The sequence below is a fragment of the Serinus canaria genome, chromosome Z (genome assembly GCF_022539315.1).
Source record: "Serinus canaria isolate serCan28SL12 chromosome Z, serCan2020, whole genome shotgun sequence".
NCBI lineage: Eukaryota > Metazoa > Chordata > Aves > Passeriformes > Fringillidae > Serinus > Serinus canaria.
Genome location: NC_066343.1, coordinates 4497291 through 4517140, shown reverse-complemented (window position 1 = coordinate 4517140; position 19850 = coordinate 4497291). Strand labels below are relative to the sequence as shown.

Sequence of the window (19850 nt, the reverse complement as noted above, 5' to 3'; positions counted from 1 at the left end):
ACTCTGATAGGTGACTTTCCCAGCCTATCAGTTCGGTAGTGAGCAGTAGGACAACAAATTAGTTTGCTGTGTCTACAAAAGCCTTAAGTGTTTCTTTTATACCTGGTCATCCTCTGTCCTTACAGGCCCACTGGCAGTCCCCCTACTCCCACTCCTCTGCTTCTGATATGTTTGAAAAAAGTCAGTGTATCTGTTCATATCTATTTCAGTACAATGTTCAGCACTATTTTGAATGAACAGCCATTGTCAAATAATAATTGTGTTCTCCCGTTCACATAAAGATCTCATAATAAACAAGCCTCACATCTCTTGCTGCTTCTCCAAGCAAAAATTAGGATGACACATACTCCTGAATGCTTTTTTTTCCTAAGCAGGGAAAAAACCCCAACATTTTTCCTGCACTGAAAAGGAAAAAAAAAAAAAAGGAATACATACAAGGATGGTTTTAAAGCTTGCCTTTAACTTAGTTGATTTCTCAATTAAAGTGAAGCAACCCTCTGACTGTAAGGTATTGTCAGACCTGCAATTTTCAGGGGCTCCAGCTTCTGCAGAGTTACTGCAGTTGTGTGTTCAAATTTTGAGTTACATATTTAAGGGGCAGTTTTTAGGTGATTGTCTGTGGACTCTATAATATTTCTGTCTATTTAAGTGTTTCAAGGAAGCATGTGCAATTATGCACGTATCATGGCCATTTCTTTTTAGAAGTCTAGCCCTAGAAGTTTAGAAGGTAAAAGTTATAACCATCTGTGGCTGTGTTTCTGTTTAAATGTCAAGTCTACCTCAAATACCAAAGAATACCATTCTAATAGTTAACAAAGGGCTGCTGACCTCTTCAGACACACTGTCAACTCAGGGACTGTTCGAAGAAATTTAATGCAAGAATGGCCAGTCATTCTCAGATATTTTTGGAAGAAAATCCAGTAATTCAGGATCAGTGCAAAAGTTTTCTTTTTATGTGCAAGAATTCAGTAATGTTTGTTGGTCATCTTTGAAAATAATTTCTGTCAAACCTCAATATAGACATGGAATGTACTATTTTCAAGTTAGCACTAGCATCTGCCCTGTTAGTGCTCCAGCCTCCTCATTGTGCTCATTCTATTGCATTTTCTGTGCATATGAGCTCTGTAGAAAATCTTTATATGGATTTATATGAACCTCATATGTCTAACTCCTTTGCCACTTTGCATGTGTAAGCCCTGCTGAGCTCTGTTCAAATGCCATGAGTAGACTACTTCCACTATTTGGGCACTGCTTGTAGGTCATCTCTGCTTCATGCTTCCTCCGAGAGTGTTTATTCTAACATACATTCTCTCTCATTCATATTTGAAAAAAATGTTTGCTCTAAAGAACTTGCAGTTCTATAGAGACTTCTCTATGGCACTTTGAAATCGCCTTTGCCAGGTGTCAAAAAAAACCCAACAACTTCCCTCTGTGCCCTGCATTATCATAGTTTATCTTCTGAACTGAATTACAGAGTAGAGACTGTATTATCAGAGTTTGGTCATGAAGTTACATTTGTAGAAGTCTCTACAGATGTTTGCTTTATAGAAAGTGTTTTCCTTCCCCTCTACTGGCTTTTTACACAGATGTTTCCTCCAGCATTTTTTTCTTTTGTTCTTGCACTTTAAGTATACATAGAGACAAGACATTGTGGTGGAGAGATTACTAGCTCCAGGAATGTTTTATTCATTTCCAAAAGTAATTTTCTAATATTTTCCTTCAACTCTGTCCATTTGGAGGTTGGTGCCCTGGAACAGGCAATGCTGGATGCTTTAGTCATGGATCGTGTGGATTTTGTTAAACTGTTAATAGAACACGGAGTGAACATGCACCGTTTTCTTACCATATCTCGTTTGGAAGAACTCTACAATACAGTGAGTGTTTGAAATCCCAGTGTACCACTTTAGACATGACAGCCTGGAAAGAATGCTGTTTTGCTTGAGGGGTGTGATGATTTGGCCATGATTTTATGAAGGTTTAAAAAAAAAAAAAGGAAAATTAATGGGTTTGGTTATTTTTGATTGTAATGCGGGGGTTTGGGAATGGTGTACCAGGTTATTTTTGAATCTCTGTCACTAGATTGAGTACTCATTGGAAGCTGATAAGAAATATCTTCAGATTTTAATCTGATATGTAATACATGCTTACCTTGCTGAAAATGATATGTTGTTTAGACCAAAGCTATATCAGCTTCTTTGTAGAATAAGTCAAGATTTAAGATAGTAGAGGTGTTGCTGATTGGTGTTGAAGTCTTTTTGAAAAGATTTGTGGGTAGAGTGGGAGAGTTTGAATCACAGTTATTTATTTTGTAGATTTTTTTTAAGCTGCTTTCTTATATTAATTATATTAATGATATGATATTATATTAATGTACTGATTTTCCAGTGTAGAGCGACATGTTTGTTTACTGTCTTTTCTATTCACACCACAGAAACAAGGACCATCAAATCTGCTTTTACACCATCTGGTTCGAGATGTGAAACAGGTAATAGACATAGGAAAGGCTGGGGACAAAAATACTAGATTAATACTTCAGTGTCCACTGGCAAGCTGCTATTAGATAATACAGGGGAATTTTGGTAATAGAAGTGACAGCTTCATTACTGCAGTGCTATATCGGTTAAATGGTTTCATCTTAATTCCACTGACCCCCTAAGCAATTAACTAACATACTGCTGCTGGGGCTCCCAAGGGTCCTGTACCTTAATTTCAAAGCCAAGTAGTTCATCCAGATCAGACTCTCTTTCTCACATTACTATATTGGCATTTTGAAGTGATTGTTCAAAAGACTTAGTGAATTAGTGCAGTGGCTATGCTCGTTGCTTTAATGTTTTCCTATTTTTTCCCCAAAATTAAGGTCTTTCCTTGCTAGAGTAGTACTGAAAAGATATTGTGACAAGAGATAATATTTGGATGTGTTGCATTGCCTAGGAGAACAGAAGGTGGCAGTGGATGACTACTGCATGGAGCAGTGGTTCTATTAGTGATTTAGTAGCAGCCTTGTTATTTAGATACATCATGAATTTATTTCACAATTCTGTTATCTGTTATCCTTACAGCACTGCTTAGCCAGAAGGGATGAGCTGTTCTTTATGCATCTAGACTTCAACACAGGAGATTCCTAGATCCAAATCTAGACTAATTGGCTAATTCTTTCCAGGGTGTGATTGCTAAGATAAAATGAAATGGCAAGTCTGACTGTTTGCAGAGTTCTGTTGGATTTGTGGCATTGTTTGCTATTGTGGATGACTTTCATGTCAATTGCATTTATGATTCTTTAGATAGATGTAGGGTATCCTGGTCTCCCAAACAAACAGTTTGCCGTGCTTTTCCATACTGATGAACATATTCAAGATCTGTTTTAAGTTATAAACCTGGAATCTATATGTTAAAAGGTCTAAATCTTAAAACAACATTGAGCTCCTCCAGGCTCAGAAAATGCTCTTCTTCACCAAAGTGATTTATATGATCATGTATCTAAAATCCATATATATATATTTGTCTTTATATATCTCAGGACACTTTGGGAAAACCCAGTGTGTAATCTAAAGAGAAGCTTTTGGCACCTGACATACAGTAATGGAGTTGATGTAAAAAACGTCTGCACAATTTCAAAACTTTCTCTGCCTTTGTGTAAGCTGAGTTTGGGATCTTCAAACAGGTCTAAATGCTGAAAAGCCTTATTTGCCTGAGCTTCTGTAAGTTCACATTAGTGCTCTGTGAATGGGTTGTGCAGTTGCAGTCTGATTAAACATGGTGACACTGCAGCTGGGACAATCCACTGAGTGATATGACCCTGGATTTTAGAATATTTTCTGTTACTGTGAACAGCTTTGATGCTGATGTGATTGAATGAAGATACATTGCAGTCTTCTCTGATAATATAAAAGATAGGGATTGGTGCAGAGAGAAGCATCTACAAGCTTAGGTATTCAAAAATACTTGCCTAACTCTCAGTGACCTGGGACTAAGTAGCCTTAGCTGGCTGTACTGAAGTTTGCTACTGAAGTATATTGCAAAAACACCCTCAGTCCAATGAAGAAAAAGACTTTTCACAGTCTAAAAGGCTTACACTGCCAGGAATACACAAACTCTCTGATCCCATTTATATACAGGCTCATTTTTCTCTTCAAAGAGTTGCAGTTTAAGGTTTCACCAATAATTTTTTTGCGTTGAAGAGAATCTATTTCTCAGAGAATTTGTCACAAACCTTGGGTCTTGGAAGGACAGTGGAGGTAAGATGGGCGCTGCTCCTTTAGCAGAAGAGGTGAGATACTCCAAAGGTAGAGCTAGTGCATGTACTGCTGTTGTTCTAGTTGTCAAGATGGTCTTGAGCCTCAGCAGGATATTTCCAGTCTCTAGGAATTACTCTGTTTCAGCCTAGATACATGCTTCAGCTACGTCTTCAATTTTAGTTAATCGAAGTGCTTAATCATACCATGCTAATTTTCTCTTGTGAGAAGATTTTTATCCGTACCTCTGCTGTTGGTGCTTGTCCTGAAGAACAGTTGTCCTCACTGTTGGATGCAGCTGATCTTGTGAACATTGCAAAATATGCAATGTGGGTACAGTGAACTGCAGGAATCACATTTTCCCCTCTTTTCTAGAAGAGTTCCATATGCGTAATGAATGTGTACACTTTCTTGACAGATGCACATCTTTCCAGATTTTCCCTTACCGTAGGAGGGCTATAACATGGTTGAATGTTGCATATAACAGCATCATGAAATATTGGTGACATTTGTATTTCAGAATAGCCTTTCTTTGGATTACAAGATATCACTGATTGATGTTGGACTGGTGATAGAGTACCTCCTTGGGGAGGCCTATCGGAGCAGCTACACAAGGAAGCATTTCCGAATTCTCTACAATGATCTATACAGAAAACACAAGGTAGCTTCTTCCAAAACACTGGTCACCAAGAAAAGCCAAAATGTGACCCCTGAAAATAGCTCATGTTGTCATTCTGGTTTGTCTGAGGAGTATCATGTAAATGTGTGCTATGCTTCTCTGTTTGAGAACTGTAGAGAGGTTGCAAATACAAGAGACAAATCTCCAAGAGTATTGGTGGTTGTTGTTAAATTATTGATTACTTCAGTAACTTCACCTTTGTGTCCAGTATCTGTGCTGTGTTTTGTCTATCATTCATCAGTAATGTATGACAAGACTGTGCCAACCACCATTTTCTCTTTTTTGAAACAGTTACATATTTACTTCTTGCAGCTTGAACTGCTTCACAGAAATACTAAATTCCACACGCCTTGAAGTAGACTTAGGGCGTGTCAGCATTCTCCCTATTGGTTTCCCAAAATCATTAGCTTAAAAGCAGCCTAACCTTTTCAATAATTTAGTTGAAAGTCATTCCCCACATTGCAGAAGGTATAGATTTACTGCATAAAAACGACCCCCAGTTTTTGGAGTAGAACTGGACATTTAAATACTTCCATATGTTAAAAAACAAATGAAAACTCTCTCCCATCCCCATGAAATGTTTCCATGACTAAGAGAAGAACCTCATAAATATCAGGGAAAATGAGAAGAAATAATGAAACCTGTAACTTGGAGTGACTAGAAGCACAGAGACAGAGCTTTCTGTGTGTCACCAGTTTTTAGCATAATGCTTTAAAGAGATGTGAGCAGTTCTAACACTTTTTGCTCTTCCCTAATGAAATATGACCTTAACAGTGATAGGTGAAACCATATAATGATACAGTTAGGTATTGCTAACATCCTTCCCTCTTAGCCAACACTGAACAAAATTTACAGAGATGTTGGGCTTGCCATCCTTTTGAGGAAGTTATCAGCAAAAAGTTCAGAGTGTTCTGTCTTTCAAACAGCTTATGGCACATTTTATAAAGGTTGGCACTCAGAAGAGCTTCCAGACTGGGTGATTCCATCTGTTGAAACCCTGGTCGTTGCAATTTGTGGATGCTTTGAGTGGAAAACCACTATTTTGAATTCAGAGACTCAGAAAAATATTTATTTGTTAACTGAGATGTGAATCGGGCCATTTTTTTCCTTGATGGTATAAGTTTCAGTGGTAGTTATGGTGATTTTTGACTCATTAGTTTTTGAATAACATCAATTTCTACATGCACTATTGTAGTCAACAAGTACCAGAAAACTTTATTTCTACATTGTATTTTTCTCCTTATGTTTTATGGTTTGCTTTTGGATCTAGAGAGTGGTCTCCAGCTTGCCTCAAAGCCTGTCTCATGCCTTTCATCAGAGTAATCAGATGGATAGTGGAATGGGATCCACTGAAAGTACTTTGCATTCTCAGTTCTTCAGAACTGCACAGCCTTACAAATACAAGGTAATGTAATTGCTTATTCTAGACTTTTCTTAGGACATACCAGGCTTTTAATAGTTTTATTGACAATTTTTAGACATGTTGGTCAGGCTCTTAGTTTTTATATTTCTACTTAAATTGCTGTGGAAACAATGCTTTACTGCTCACTGCTCACAAAGTACAAATCTTGCCATTTTATTGGTGAAATCAAGCTCAGACAGTCTATGACTGTCTCTTTTTAACTCCCATCCTTTAGTTGCTAAGGGCTTTAATCACTGACATGTAGTATCACCAAATTTTTGAGTATCAAGCATGTGTGAAAACTCTTCTGAATTTGGAAGAAACATAGGAGGTCTCTAACTTTCCTAATGCTTTCTTCATGATTGGCTTATTGAAGTGCTATAGTAAGACTGTTAAGAAAAGGTACATTCAGAGAAAGAATGATAGAAGAGCAAAGATTGGCTATAATATCTATCTATCTATCTATCTATCTATCTATCTATCTATCTATCTATCTATCTATCTATCTATCTATCTGTCTATCTGTCTATCTGTCTATCTGTCTATCTATCTATCTATCTATCTATCTATCTATCTATCTATCTATCTATCTATCTATCTATCTATCTATCTATCTATCTATCTATCTATCTATCTGTCATCTATCTATCTATCTATCTATCTATCTATCTATCTATCTATCATCTATCTATCTATCTATCCATCTATCCATCTATCTATCTCTCCCTCTATCTATCTATCTATCTGACACAATAGAAAGTAAAATGAATTTAAATAGCTGTGTTGGTATTAGTCAGGGCCAAAAAGAACCCATGATAGCACTGAGACTTCCTCACTTACATCAGTAAGACTCTTTTTCCTGTACCATTCACCAAGAAATACCCAGATATGAATGCATAGTAAGTTTACATTACAAGTGTGACAGACAGGGAAAATAATCTTTTAGTATCCAAGGTGTTAATTCAGTCTACTGTGTACTTTTTCTTCTATCATGACACATATGAAAAAGAGAGTAAAAGCATGGGGTATCCTGGGGTTTGGAGAGTGCCCAACACTATGGGAAGGGAAGTTGTGAAAGGCATGGATGCAGAGTGAGGTGTATTTTTCCTTTATTATGTTACCAGCTTCTTAGCATTGGTAATCTGAACATGGTCCTAGCTGTGGTTTATGACTTAATTGTATATAGCTATCAAATAGTTTGCAACTTGCAATTCAGATTTGTGTGCAGTTTTATTTTTGGGAATCTGAACCTCAACCATTCACTGGAATTTTCTTTGTGGGTTTTTTTTTCCCCTTCTTTTGTATTTTAACAAATTTATAGGAAAGATCCAGCCCTTTCCCAAAGTATAAGAAGAAATCAAAAGAGGATATGAACTACACACAGAATTATGAGTCAACTGGCTTCATCTACCCCTATAATGACCTCCTGGTTTGGGCAGTATTAATGAAAAGACAGAAGATGGCTATGTTCTTCTGGCAGCATGGAGAGGAAGCCATGGTCAAAGCTGTTGTTGCTTGTAAACTCTACAGAGCAATGGCACATGAAGCCAAACAGAGCAACATGGTGGATGACACTTCAGAAGAACTCAAGAAGTATTCAAAGTATGAATTCTCCCTTCATTTCTGTTTAAGTCCTCTGGTTCTGAGAATGGTTAGAGACTGCCCTAATCCACTAAGAGTTAGTAAAGTTAGTGATGCCATGGATTATGGAGTATAAAAAAAGTACTTTCAGATACTCATTATTGATTCTATATAATGGATCTATGTACAGGTGTGTAGTGTGGTGGAGAGTTAAAGGAAAACTGCTGCATATTACCTGAATGCATATTTGAAAATAGAGGTGAGTAATGTATAGCTCATTATCTGCTAAGTGGTCAGGTGGAAGGCTGAAATTTTCCTTGCAGCTTCTCTTCCTGTTCAGTTTGTTGAAAAGCCATATGACAAGACTGTGCCATCCAGGCACATAGGTCTGGACTGTTCAAATCTGTAACAAGTAGTTACGAGCAAACCAAAATTCAGTGCTTAAATTCTGCTCTGTGTAAGACTAAGTGGAAAGTGAAATAACTGAATGAATGAAAAGGGAAGTAGACCAAGAATTTTCTTTGAGTTTGTAATTTCCATTTAGTATTTTCTGGTAGTTTTTCTAGTTAGAAATGTGTTTTTTGCTTTGTAGACTTCATGGTTAAGATTCAGGTGCAAGAAAATGTACTTTGTTCTTTTGTAGGTAGTTCCAAATCTTAATTTGAAGGAGGGTATGTACCTTCCTTTAAGAACCTTCTCTGCAGAAGTGTTTTAAAGCCAGTCCAAAAGGAAAAGGCTTTTGCCACTGGCTGCAATGTTTGCCCACAGTGGTGATGAATCTGTTGTTTGAAGCAAATACAGAGAACTTTGTAGAGTTCATTTTGATCACTGAGTGAGATTAACAACAAAATAAATGAAAAAACGACAAAACAGGATGGTCCTAAACATTGTGATTAGGACTAAACAGTTAGGTTTACATTCCAAATTGTTTTTCACTAGGTATATTGATAAAGCAATGAGAAAAATGGGAGAAGGCATGCTAACTGAGATTGATAGCTGAACTTGAGCTACCAGAGTATTCACAGCAACCTCTTTTCAGCAGTAACTCTGAGTTTGGACTGATCCCTCTTATACTGACTGTTAATTCCTTTCTCCTTTAGGGAATTTGGGCAGCTTGCCTTAGATGTGCTGGACAAAGCATTCAAGCAAAATGAGCAGATGGCCATGAAGTTGCTGACCTATGAACTGAAAAACTGGAGCAACTCCACGTGCTTGAAGCTGGCTGTGTCTGTGGGGCTGCGGCCTTTTGTGTCCCACACGTGCACGCAGATGCTGCTGACCGACATGTGGATGGGACGCCTGAAGATGAGGAAGAACTCCTGGTTTAAGGTAGCATTGGTCTGGTTTTTTCTGACCATTTTGGTGCTCTTTAGATGCTTAATATACAGGTCTTTTGGTTATGGACATGGCTAAGGCCGCTTCAGACAGCTTTGCTTAAGCATATGTTGGAATGTGAACATCTGGGAAACAAAAGCAAGGGAGGGAGGGAAAACAGTACTTGCTTCTGTTTTATTCCTTTGCAAAAGCATGTGTGGGATGACATTAGGATGCAGGATTTTTTGTTGCTCCTCCCATTCTCTCAGCACTTTTCAGTCCTTCCTCACCTGCTCTTGCTTCCGCATATTGCCTGTTCCCTGGCAGAGCTGGGGGTGGGAAGGATGCTTTCCAGACACAGGCAGCTGTATTAAAACCATCCCCAGATACAATGACACTCTTCAAATCAGGCATGAGCAGCACAAATGTTCAGAGGCTGTCAGACCCTGTGATACAGGTTCTCAGAACCAATGACTTCTTCCCCAGCCAGCCCTGGGTTTGTGCTGGCACCAGGCATGGTGGTCTGACCGTGGCTGTAGGTTTATTCTATCACTGCTTAATTAATTTGGTGTCTCTCTTTTAGGTCATTATGAGTATTCTCCTGCCTCCCACAATCCTGATGCTGGAGTTTAAAAGCAAGGCTGAAATGTCTCATGTGCCTCAGTCTCAAGACTTCCACCAGTTATGGTATCATGGGGAGCAGTGCCCAGTCAGCTCTAAAGATGCTTTGGTTAGTCTGTGAGGAGCAGTCATTTGTGTGCCAGAGTCTGTCTGTTTACCACGGTGCACTGAGGACTGAGAAAATGCTCATCATGTGGAATGAAGTGTGTGGAGGCCAGTTCTCTCCAGAAATATGGATTAGGTTCCTAGTTTGGATACGGACTTAAGTGGATGTGGTACAAGTTACTTCATCTGTCCTGGATGTCACTTCTCTGCTGACCATAATGGGAAAGTCCTTCCCAACCTCACGTGTATCGCTAGTGCAGGAGGGGAGCAGCCCTACCTGAGGCAGCTAGGAAAAGTGCTCACACATGTTCTGCTTGATGTTATGCTTTTGATTTTATCTATTAGTCTCTAGCAAAAGTTCAGGCTACTTATTTTCCTTAAATACTGTAGTACAAAACACTATGCAAAATCTACAGACAGTGTAGCTGTGCCATATAGAGCACCTTTCACAGAGTGCATGTTGATTATTGCAGATGAGATATTTATAACCAGACAGACCAAGCTACAGTAATGGTTGGTGAATTCAGAACTAAGTTTAGACATTTGTGTCTGTCTTCCCTCTGAAACAACTCCTTGCAATTATAGACCATTGTTTTTTTACTTTAAAAATGCTGTTTTCTTTTAAAGAAGGGTTATGATGTAGAAAAGGCTGTTCGGAAGTCTGATGAAAGCCAAGGAGATGGTGGACAAGGAAACCTGACTGGAACTAGAAAAATCTATGAGTTCTACAATGCACCAATTGTCAAGTTCTGGTTCCACACGGTTAGTCATCGTTCTAGAATTTGGATTGATGAACCCCTCCTTTGATCCTTCAAAAGCTACTTAATCCTGCTTTTACTTTTTCTAGAATGGATTTCAGTCACTTAGTGGTGGCTGTAGATGGGAAGCCATTTGAATGTTTCTCTGACTGTTAAGTATAAAAATTGTCTGCTAAAATCATGCAACTGAACTAAAAAACCCCCCAAACTCAAAAACCCAGAAAAAAAATTATAGGGAACTAAAGAAAAACTCAAGCACAGCCTTTTACAGTGGTCAGTTGCAAAGGCTGACATGGATTTGAAGGTGACCTTCTGTACCTTTAATACTTCACTGATATTCATGTTCCTTTCTTTAAGAACTGTCTCTGGAAAAGTGAATATTTATCTATAGGGGATCATTTGCTATAGGAAATGTGCATTTATTAAATCAGTTTTTGTAAACCAGCATCAGTAGAGCTCAGGATGTTTAAGATCAGGCTGTGATCATATGTGTTTTTCACCTAATATTTTCCCTGCATTTTGGAAGGTACAGATTAACCAGCAGTGGCTTATTTAACTTTGAGAATTGTTGCTCGTCCCTAGAGAAGTCTAGGATAAAAGTATAAGACTTCCCTTGCATTCAAGGAATGGTGTGCAGATCACAGAAAAAAAAAATCACAGAATAGTTATTGTTGGGAGGGACCTCTGGAGACCATCTAGTCCAACATCCAAGATAAAAACATCTGTCTGTTTTATGGGGATGAGCATATGCTGCAATTGTTTACCTTCTGCTCCTACCTATTTTTTCAGCATGAAAGTACCAATTTCCAATGATGTTTAGGGACATTCCCATAAAACCAAAGCAAAACAAAAAAAAATTTTTGAGAACTGAAATAAAGATTCTGGGCTCAGAAATGTGGCAGTGTCCCAGTAGTTTGAGTACCTGTAGTGAAGCCAATCAGCTGTTTTATTTTCAGAAATTTGAGGTTTTTTGTGTATATGGATTATGCACCATGTGTTTTGCAGATGTCGTACTTGGCATTCCTCATGCTCTTTACTTACACTGTGTTGGTGAAGATGGAACCAAGACCAAGTGTGCAAGAGTGGCTTGTTATCATTTATATTTTCACTACTGCTATTGAGAAAGTCAGGGAGGTAAGTTTTTCTATTCACGCTTCTCATCTTTCTTATAAACCAGGGAATACCTCTCGGAAGAGTGCTAAATCCTGCTTTATTTTTATGGAGAATTATACAGAGAATATATTTATTGGAAGTTATTTATTAAAAGACCAGTTCTTGGGCCATTAAAATGCATCTTAAATTTTGGCTTTGATTCTCTACTTTTCTTTGTAGAGCTGGTTGGTAATGTGTAGGTGACTGCTGAATTAAGATTTAGAACCTTGATGTAGGCACATGGTCCTTAATTTTCTTGAGCTGACCATTGGACTTCTAATAATTTGTAAAAAATTAAAATTTGTAAAAAAATAAAATTTGTCTTTAGATATTTAATCTAAGTGAGAATTTGTTATGAATTAATAGATGTTTTGCATAGAATAATCTATGCCTCTCTCCCTCAAGTCTAGCCAGCCTTCCATAAATGCACTTGGAAAAAACCACACTCTGCTTTTAATGCTGGATATATTGAGCACAAAAAAAAAAAAAAAAAAAAAGATATTCCAATCAAAATTATTGCAATTATTTGCAATTTATTAGACCCAAGCTTCTGAACACAACTTGAGCTCCAAACCTGAGTCTAAGGACAAATGCAGCTATGTATTTCCTCAATTATTGTATCTGCTCTGACATGCCTTTGCTGCAGAATCAACACAAAGTAAATAGCAGTAATGTGAATAGTCTTTTGTATGACTTTTAAAACTCTGTACTTTCAGAGGAATAAAACTAGCCACAAAAAGCCAGCCACAGTTCTGAGCAAAAGATACTGCAAATACAGATCACTCAGAAGACTGTGACATCAGTATGAGAGTGGTGAAAGATTCCAAGGGACAGTAAAAATACTGGGACTATATCAGACCTTGGATGGACTTGCAAGTTCTATGCCAGCATGAGATAGGACTGAAAAAATCTACACCAGGATTTCCTAGCTGAGAAAATTGTTAAATGTAAAATAGCAAGCACTTTTGAAATCACTGTTGTGCTCTTACACCGTCTTGATGCTGGGACAGCAGAAAGAACGGCTCTTCTTTCTAGTATCATTGGTTAGACATTTGAAATTGATGTCTTTACTTGATTTTTCTTTGTAGTTCTGGTCTGTTGGCAAAGACTTTGTAGGACACTCTGTTTTAGCTGTGCAGCTGTTTAGCTGCTGAGGCCCTTGTTATATATAGCTGCAAACTTCTCTTTCTCCAGATTGTATCAAATAATTGCTGAAGCCTTAGGCTCTGCAACTAGTTACTCATGTGAGTTAGTCTAGATCACTTGTCTACGTTAATGTGCTCATGTGCATAAATTCTTCCAGGATCAGGGCATAATGTTTCAAAATCTCTCCTTTGCTTGGTACTTATCAGTGTGATCTCACATAGCACTGCATAATTGGCCTCACTTGTGGCAATGTGCAAACATTTTATTTGCCTCCTCCCAAGGATTCCACTTCACATGCTTGCTCAGTGAAGCTTAAAATCCCTTTGGGGCACCTTACAGTTCAAGGAATGAACATTTCATTCTTTACCTTGCTAGTTGCCACTTCTTTTTTTAACCTGTCCTTGGCAGAATACAAGGATCTTTATATTTTTGGTCCGAAATAAAGGACATTAGTTATTTTCCCAGTGGCAAGGTTAGGCTGGTACTTTCCATGACTTAGGGGTTAATGAAAATGCTGTTGCAGGTCGTGACCATCCGATGAGAAAATGCTTGTTAATTTATAATATTATGTGTGCATAACAGTTCTTTACTGGCTGGTCTCTTTCGCTGAGCTATGTGCTCTTTAGTGAATGGATTCAGGTTTAGGATCCATTTATTTTTCAGGAACAGCTATCCCATTTGATGTGGCATACTTGAGCAATATGACAAAGTAGAACAAGTAAAAAACTCAATTGATGGTGAATGGCATTGTGCAGTAAATGGGTCCAAGACAAAAAAAAAAAAAAAAAAAAAAGAGGGGAAATGATACATTCCCAAATTTCATGAAATAATGCACACAGAAAAGGTTAAATAATGTAGATGTGATTTTAATGGCATATTATGGTGTTTTTCTCCCAATTCTTCTCAGGTATTTATCTCAGAACCTGGAAAATTCTGCCAAAAGGTGAAGGTGTGGATTTATGAATACTGGAATTTTACTGATTCTGTAGCTATCATCCTGTTTATGATTGGTTTTGGTTTGCGGTGGTCCAGCCCCCCTGTCCAAACTGCAGGGAGGCTGCTTTACTGCTTGGATATCATATTTTGGTACACTCGGCTCCTTGATCTTTTTGCTGTGAATCAGCATGCTGGCCCATACCTGACAATGATTGGAAAAATGGTAAGTACTGTATTTTGAAGCAGTATTTCTGTAACCAAGGCATCTACCTTCAGGAACATGTAAAGCTCAGAAGTGACAGAAAAGGAGAAGTGGTCTAATGGTTCACAGTGAATCTTTTACTTGTAAATACCATGATTTTTTTTGTTTGTGGGTTGACCATTATCAGATTACTCTTTAATTTATTAATTACACAAATTTATTCACAAAAGCCATTTTTACTTAGTTCCTTAGAGAAGGGTTGCATTTGAGTTAGTTTGCCAATCTAGCTTGATAACAGGAGAAAGAAAAAAGTCGCTGCCTCTTGGAGAGGGGCTCCCTGTGACAGGTAATTCCCCTCACTCCTGGAAACAGTATCATTATTGTTTTACTTGTTGATTCAAATAATTATATCCCCATTTATCTGTCAAAATTTATGTGAAATCAAAGTTAATCTTGTTTTTCTTTTGCTGAAAGAACTGTTGCTGAACAACTATCTACTCCTGGGGAACATGTGAAGATTCCTATTGTAATTTCCCTCCTTTACTGAGAGCTCTCTTCTTAATGCTTTTATATTCTGCCTTTCATGGCAATTGTTTATGAGGCAAAATAATTTTAACTGCTGTTCCTTGATCTCATTTTGAAAGAAGCACCACTAAGCAAAATCACCATTGCAAGATCTCTGCATTTTTTGGATCTTGCTAAGTAAGAGGGACTTGTCAAGCAAGTAGGACTTGTGGCTTTTTTTGGTCTAGGATGCTTTTAACATCTATAAAATGCTCATGTAGTCCAGGTCATAGAAACAAAATATTTTTATTTCCTACAGCATATTAGATTATTACCCCTGGTTTTATATTCTGATTTGTAAAAACAGTGACTAATACTCTTCCCTAAAATGAATGTCTCTTTTACATAGAATTAACACAACTAATTGTTTTACACAAACATGTCTTCCAGACAGGAAACATGTTCTATATTGTGATCATGATGGCCATAGTCCTGCTGAGTTTTGGGGTGGCACGAAAGGCGATTCTTTCACCAGAGGAGCCTCCTTCTTGGACACTGGCACGGGATATTGTATTCCAGCCCTACTGGATGATGTTTGGTGAGGTCTATGCTGGAGAAATAGATGGTAGGTAATTTTGAGACTATAGCTCAACAGCTTAAATTAAACATATTTAATTTAAGCAGTTGAGCTACAGGCTACTTTGGTCTTCTGAGTTTTGACTACCTACTGAGTCTATTCTTCCTTAAACAGTTCTGATTCCAGTATATGTATGTCTGTAATGGGTAATACTGCATGAATGAAGCTGAAAATATGAGCTTCTTTGTGAAAAATAAACAAGTTTAAACTCTAAACCCTTCAAATTTAGTGTTACAAATTAAATATACAGCAAATATCAGGGCATAGCACATAGGAACTAATACTAATCTACTTCCTGGTCAGGGGATCTGCCAGTGAAACAAATTTCCAATTAAGTGAATCCAAAGCTGCTGATCTCTTGGAGAAAAGAGAAAAGCTGCCTTTAAGGAAGAAAGAATAAAGGAGGAAAATAAAGGGAGAAATATGTTACTTGGCACCATTCTTAAACAGACAAACCATATGCACGTAGGAGAACTAGAACCAATCAATGTAAATAGGAGAAATTGTTTATCTTGATTATGGCTTTGATCTTGTTTCAGTAAGAGAGAGGAACCAGGCACTCCAGAGATATTTAATCAGAGGAACCAGGCACTCCAGAGATATTTAATCAGATGTAAGGCACTTTCATTCTACTGGCTGAAGGTACAAGTAAAACAGTCCCTAAAATAGAAAAGTAGTTATGCAAGGAGAAATATATATCTAAGGTACATAGTTCAGCATAGACTTAATTCATTAAAATAATCTACCATATTGCCTCCATTATTACTGCTGAAAGAGTCACATGTATTTTGGTTATATAAATCAAAATTCCTTAAATGAAAGCACACTATTAGGTTTCCCAGTTTAATCCATTTAATCACTTAATAATTCTAAACCTTTAGAAATTTGACATTCCCAAATAAAGCTATGGTTTCTCTAGTGACTCTTTATCCTGCAGAATATGTCCTGAATTTAGGGCTGCTTCTTTATGTTTCAAAGTTTCCTCAAAATATTTAAATTTGATTAGAAATTAAAAAGATTGTGAAGTATTTATTTTTACCATTTAAAAACATCAGAAGGGATCCCCTAATTTCCACGATTCGTTGCTTTATGTCTTGGTGCTCTTGTCTTAAGGATCAAAGATTTGGATTTCAGCTTACTTGGGTAGAAGTCATCCCCCAATTACATTTCAGCAGCATATTTCCCCTTAACAAGAAGTGGAATGCCTGGCATAAGAACTGATTTGTATGAAGAGGTGTCTGCATCTTCTGAACAGTGGTGACTAAGGTGGTAGTAGCACGAAGAGGTCTCATTTCTCCTTTTGGTAGAGGCTGATCTTTAAGTTGGAAATTTAGTGATGTGAAATCTCTGTGAAATTAGTGAGGACTATTCTGTTTCTTGCTGAGATAAATGAGGAGCACAGGCCATTGCTGTGCTCTGCTCTGGTTTCTGTGCTACCCATGTCTTTCATTTAATTTAATTTCATGTATGTCTCTCATTTCCAGTTTGTGCAGCCAATGAAGACTGTCCTCCCGGCTCCTTTCTCACACCATTTCTGCAAGCTGTCTACCTCTTTGTGCAGTACATCATCATGGTCAACTTGCTCATTGCATTCTTTAAGTAAGTACCTTGGTTTATTGCTGCAAAAGCAACTAATGTATGTTGTGCTCGCACTTCTGGAAAAGTTTTCACCTCAGCAAAAATGCCTCAGCAAGGGCATGTTGGTGGTGGTGGTTGTACCCCATCAGCCATGGGGGTAAGTCAAATAAAGGAGAGAATGGTGGTAGCCATATGGAGCAAGGAAAGGGATAGTGAGAAGGCAGCTAAACTCTTTTGCCACTTAAAAAGAATGTGACTCTGTGAGAGTGGACAATTGCAGCTGGCAAAAAACCCAGCATTAATTAATCTCTGATGTAATTTTCCCTTCCTAAAAGTTGTATTTGTTGTGCTAAGAGCCTATATAATATTCATCATAGGGCAGGCCAAACTGGCAGATAAGTGGAAGGTGTACAAGTAAAGAGGATAAAGTAGGAGTATGCTTTTCCTTTAGCAAATATTTTGAAAATTCTTACTTTAAGCAATCTAATATGTTCTAGACTGAAATCTAACAGTAGTGTTTCCAACAATTTGCCTTTTAATGTGTGCTACCACAGTAGAAAGGGTCTTTATAGTAATTATATAGAAATTCATAGTAGTTTGTCAGTGCCTTTATAGTACTTCTAAACCTTTATGCTTTAACAGGAACCCCTTGTAATGGAGCATGTTCTGTAAAATATAGTAAAGAACAGCCCAACCCAAGCAGTCATTTATTTTTTCTTATAGTTCTAGTATTTCTGGGGAAGAAACAGTCAGGTGTAGGTTAAAAAAATTCAAATTAATAAAAGAACTCATTCATATGCAAAAAAACCTGAACTATCAAAACTCATTCTATTTCCACTTCCAATAAGAAAATCCTTTCCCAAAATTATGTCAAGGAATCAAACTATTATTTTATACATTGCGTATTATTTTACATGTGTGAAATTGTTATCTGAAGCATTTCTGGAACTAAACCTTTAGTAATGATGATATGGTAAATCTTCTGAGTAGTGATTTGATTGTTCCAGAAGTGGGACCAGAAATGGGTGGGTATGAGAAGTACATTTAATTATGGTCTCAGCAGGAAAGTTGATGTTTTTGTGATTATATGCTGGCTGTGTAGATGACAGTGAATCTGAAATGACTAGAAATGGAATGCCAGAAACCACAACATTTTATTCCTGTGCTTGAATCTAACACAGTAGATACAGAAAATTATTCAGTGCCCTCACGTTTATTAATTTTGCAGCTCCAATGAGCGTTCTGCAGAAGAAAGGCTCATGTAGCCGCAAATTATTTTGTCACTGTTTTCCCTTAGCCTAACACCTACTTTTAATCCAGTCCAAAGAGGCAAACATTGCTGAATTCTATAGTTAGGTATGTATTAAAATTTAAATAGTATGACTGGGATTTCAAAGCCACATCAGTCACATCTTTTGCCCAGCTCCCATTAATGTGCATGGGAATTGGATCTCCAAATCTGTTAGGGCAGCTTTGAAGATCTCATTCTAAGTGCACTAGCTGCAGGCACATGAGTTGCTAAGCAGATTTACCTCACTGGAGGAATGAGACCAGGGTTAGATTAGATCAGTAGAGAAGTGTCTTGTGCTATATTGGGAGTATTCCTCACATGAGTGTTTTCCCCTCCTTTCCCTCTCCTCTGTGGCTCTCTCCTCAGTAATGTTTATTTTGATTTGAAATCCATATCGAACAAGCTCTGGAAGTACAATCGTTACCGCTACATCATGACCTACCATGAGAAGCCCTGGCTGCCTCCACCATTCATCCTCCTCAGCCACATTGGGCTTCTGATAAAGTGCATCTTCCACCACCAGCCCCAAAACGAGTTGGACCAAGAGGAAGGCGATGTTGGACTAAGTAAGCTGGGAACCAAAAGAAACAGTTCATCATCACTCCCATCACTGTGGAGTTGAGTTCCAACAAAAAAAAAAAAAAAAAAAAAAAAAAAAAAAAAAAAAAAAAAAAAGTGGGGAGAAAAAGGGAAAAAGGGGGTAATGCTTTCCTTTGTATTTGGCTGTTGCTGTGCTGCATACTGTGCATCAGTCAAGATACTTCACAGCTCTGAGCTGAAATAAAGGGACAGCAACTTACTCTGTAAGAACTAAATAATTTCTTATTTTAAAAGAAATTAACCAGTGCTGATGGTATAAATTTCTGTGTTTTTCATGAAAAGACCAATAATTCCTTTATCATTACCTGGGGAAAGTAGCTGCAGAGCCCAAGTGTAGAGGAGATCCAGTGATTGCAGATGCAGAGAGGCTTCCCACCTCCTGGCTGCTCCTGTCCCTTTGTGCACTGGCTTCTCACTGCATCTTACTTTCTTCACTTTTCCCAGCCTGGACTCTTCATCCAGGTCTTTCCTAATGCCTCCTTAAGATGATGCCAGTTTCCTGTGCCACTGTCACCAGGAGTAGCCTGAGCTGTTGTGGAAAAGGAACTTCAAGATACTGGGATGGAAATGAATACTCAGTGGTGGGGCTTGGTGGTAGGTGTGAGACAGGGGAAGAGGGAACTGTAACTGTATCTAAAAAAAATTGGGAAGCATTGGTATCTAGTATTATACAGCCCCATCCTTTTTGATGCATAGTACACCCTTGATGTCTTATAACAGAGGAGGGCAGACCCTGTGTGGGTTATGCCTCACTTAGAATTTTCTCTGCTGAACATGAATCCCTGAAGATACCTGGCATGCACACAGGTGAATACAGAGCTCTAAAACAGGCTTAGCTAATCAATGCTGAACTGCTTACTGCTGCTCCCTGGTTCAGCTCCCCCATCATGATTGCATGCACCAGCCTGGCTTTGAAGTGCCATTGCTTGTTTAATGTGCAAGCACAGCATAAGTCAGTGGCATGGCACAGAGGGTGACTTGTAAGGAGCATTAGGCTGAAGGAAAACTGCTTAGCACATCTAAAAATCCTTGTACAGAAGAGGGCTCCTTCTTTAAGAATGCTTTCCTTACCTTGATCTCAGAAGAAGATTTTTTTTCTGTTTAGGCACCTC

At 38.0% G+C, this 19850-nt stretch overlaps 1 protein-coding gene across 1 annotated transcript in view; it reads left to right on the top strand.

The window, feature by feature from the left end:
• TRPM6 (transient receptor potential cation channel subfamily M member 6) overlaps positions 1–19850 on the top strand; it is an 83182-nt gene that overhangs the window by 29220 nt on the left and 34112 nt on the right. The window contains exons 12-24 of the mRNA XM_050986918.1: positions 1740–1874; positions 2432–2485; positions 4753–4893; positions 6182–6316; positions 7635–7915; positions 8995–9223; positions 9792–9938; positions 10562–10696; positions 11698–11826; positions 13898–14149; positions 15083–15257; positions 16754–16868; positions 18505–18704. Of these exons, the coding sequence (XP_050842875.1) occupies positions 1740–1874; positions 2432–2485; positions 4753–4893; positions 6182–6316; positions 7635–7915; positions 8995–9223; positions 9792–9938; positions 10562–10696; positions 11698–11826; positions 13898–14149; positions 15083–15257; positions 16754–16868; positions 18505–18704 (2128 nt within the window). The remainder of the gene's footprint in view (positions 1–1739; positions 1875–2431; positions 2486–4752; positions 4894–6181; positions 6317–7634; positions 7916–8994; positions 9224–9791; positions 9939–10561; positions 10697–11697; positions 11827–13897; positions 14150–15082; positions 15258–16753; positions 16869–18504; positions 18705–19850) is intronic.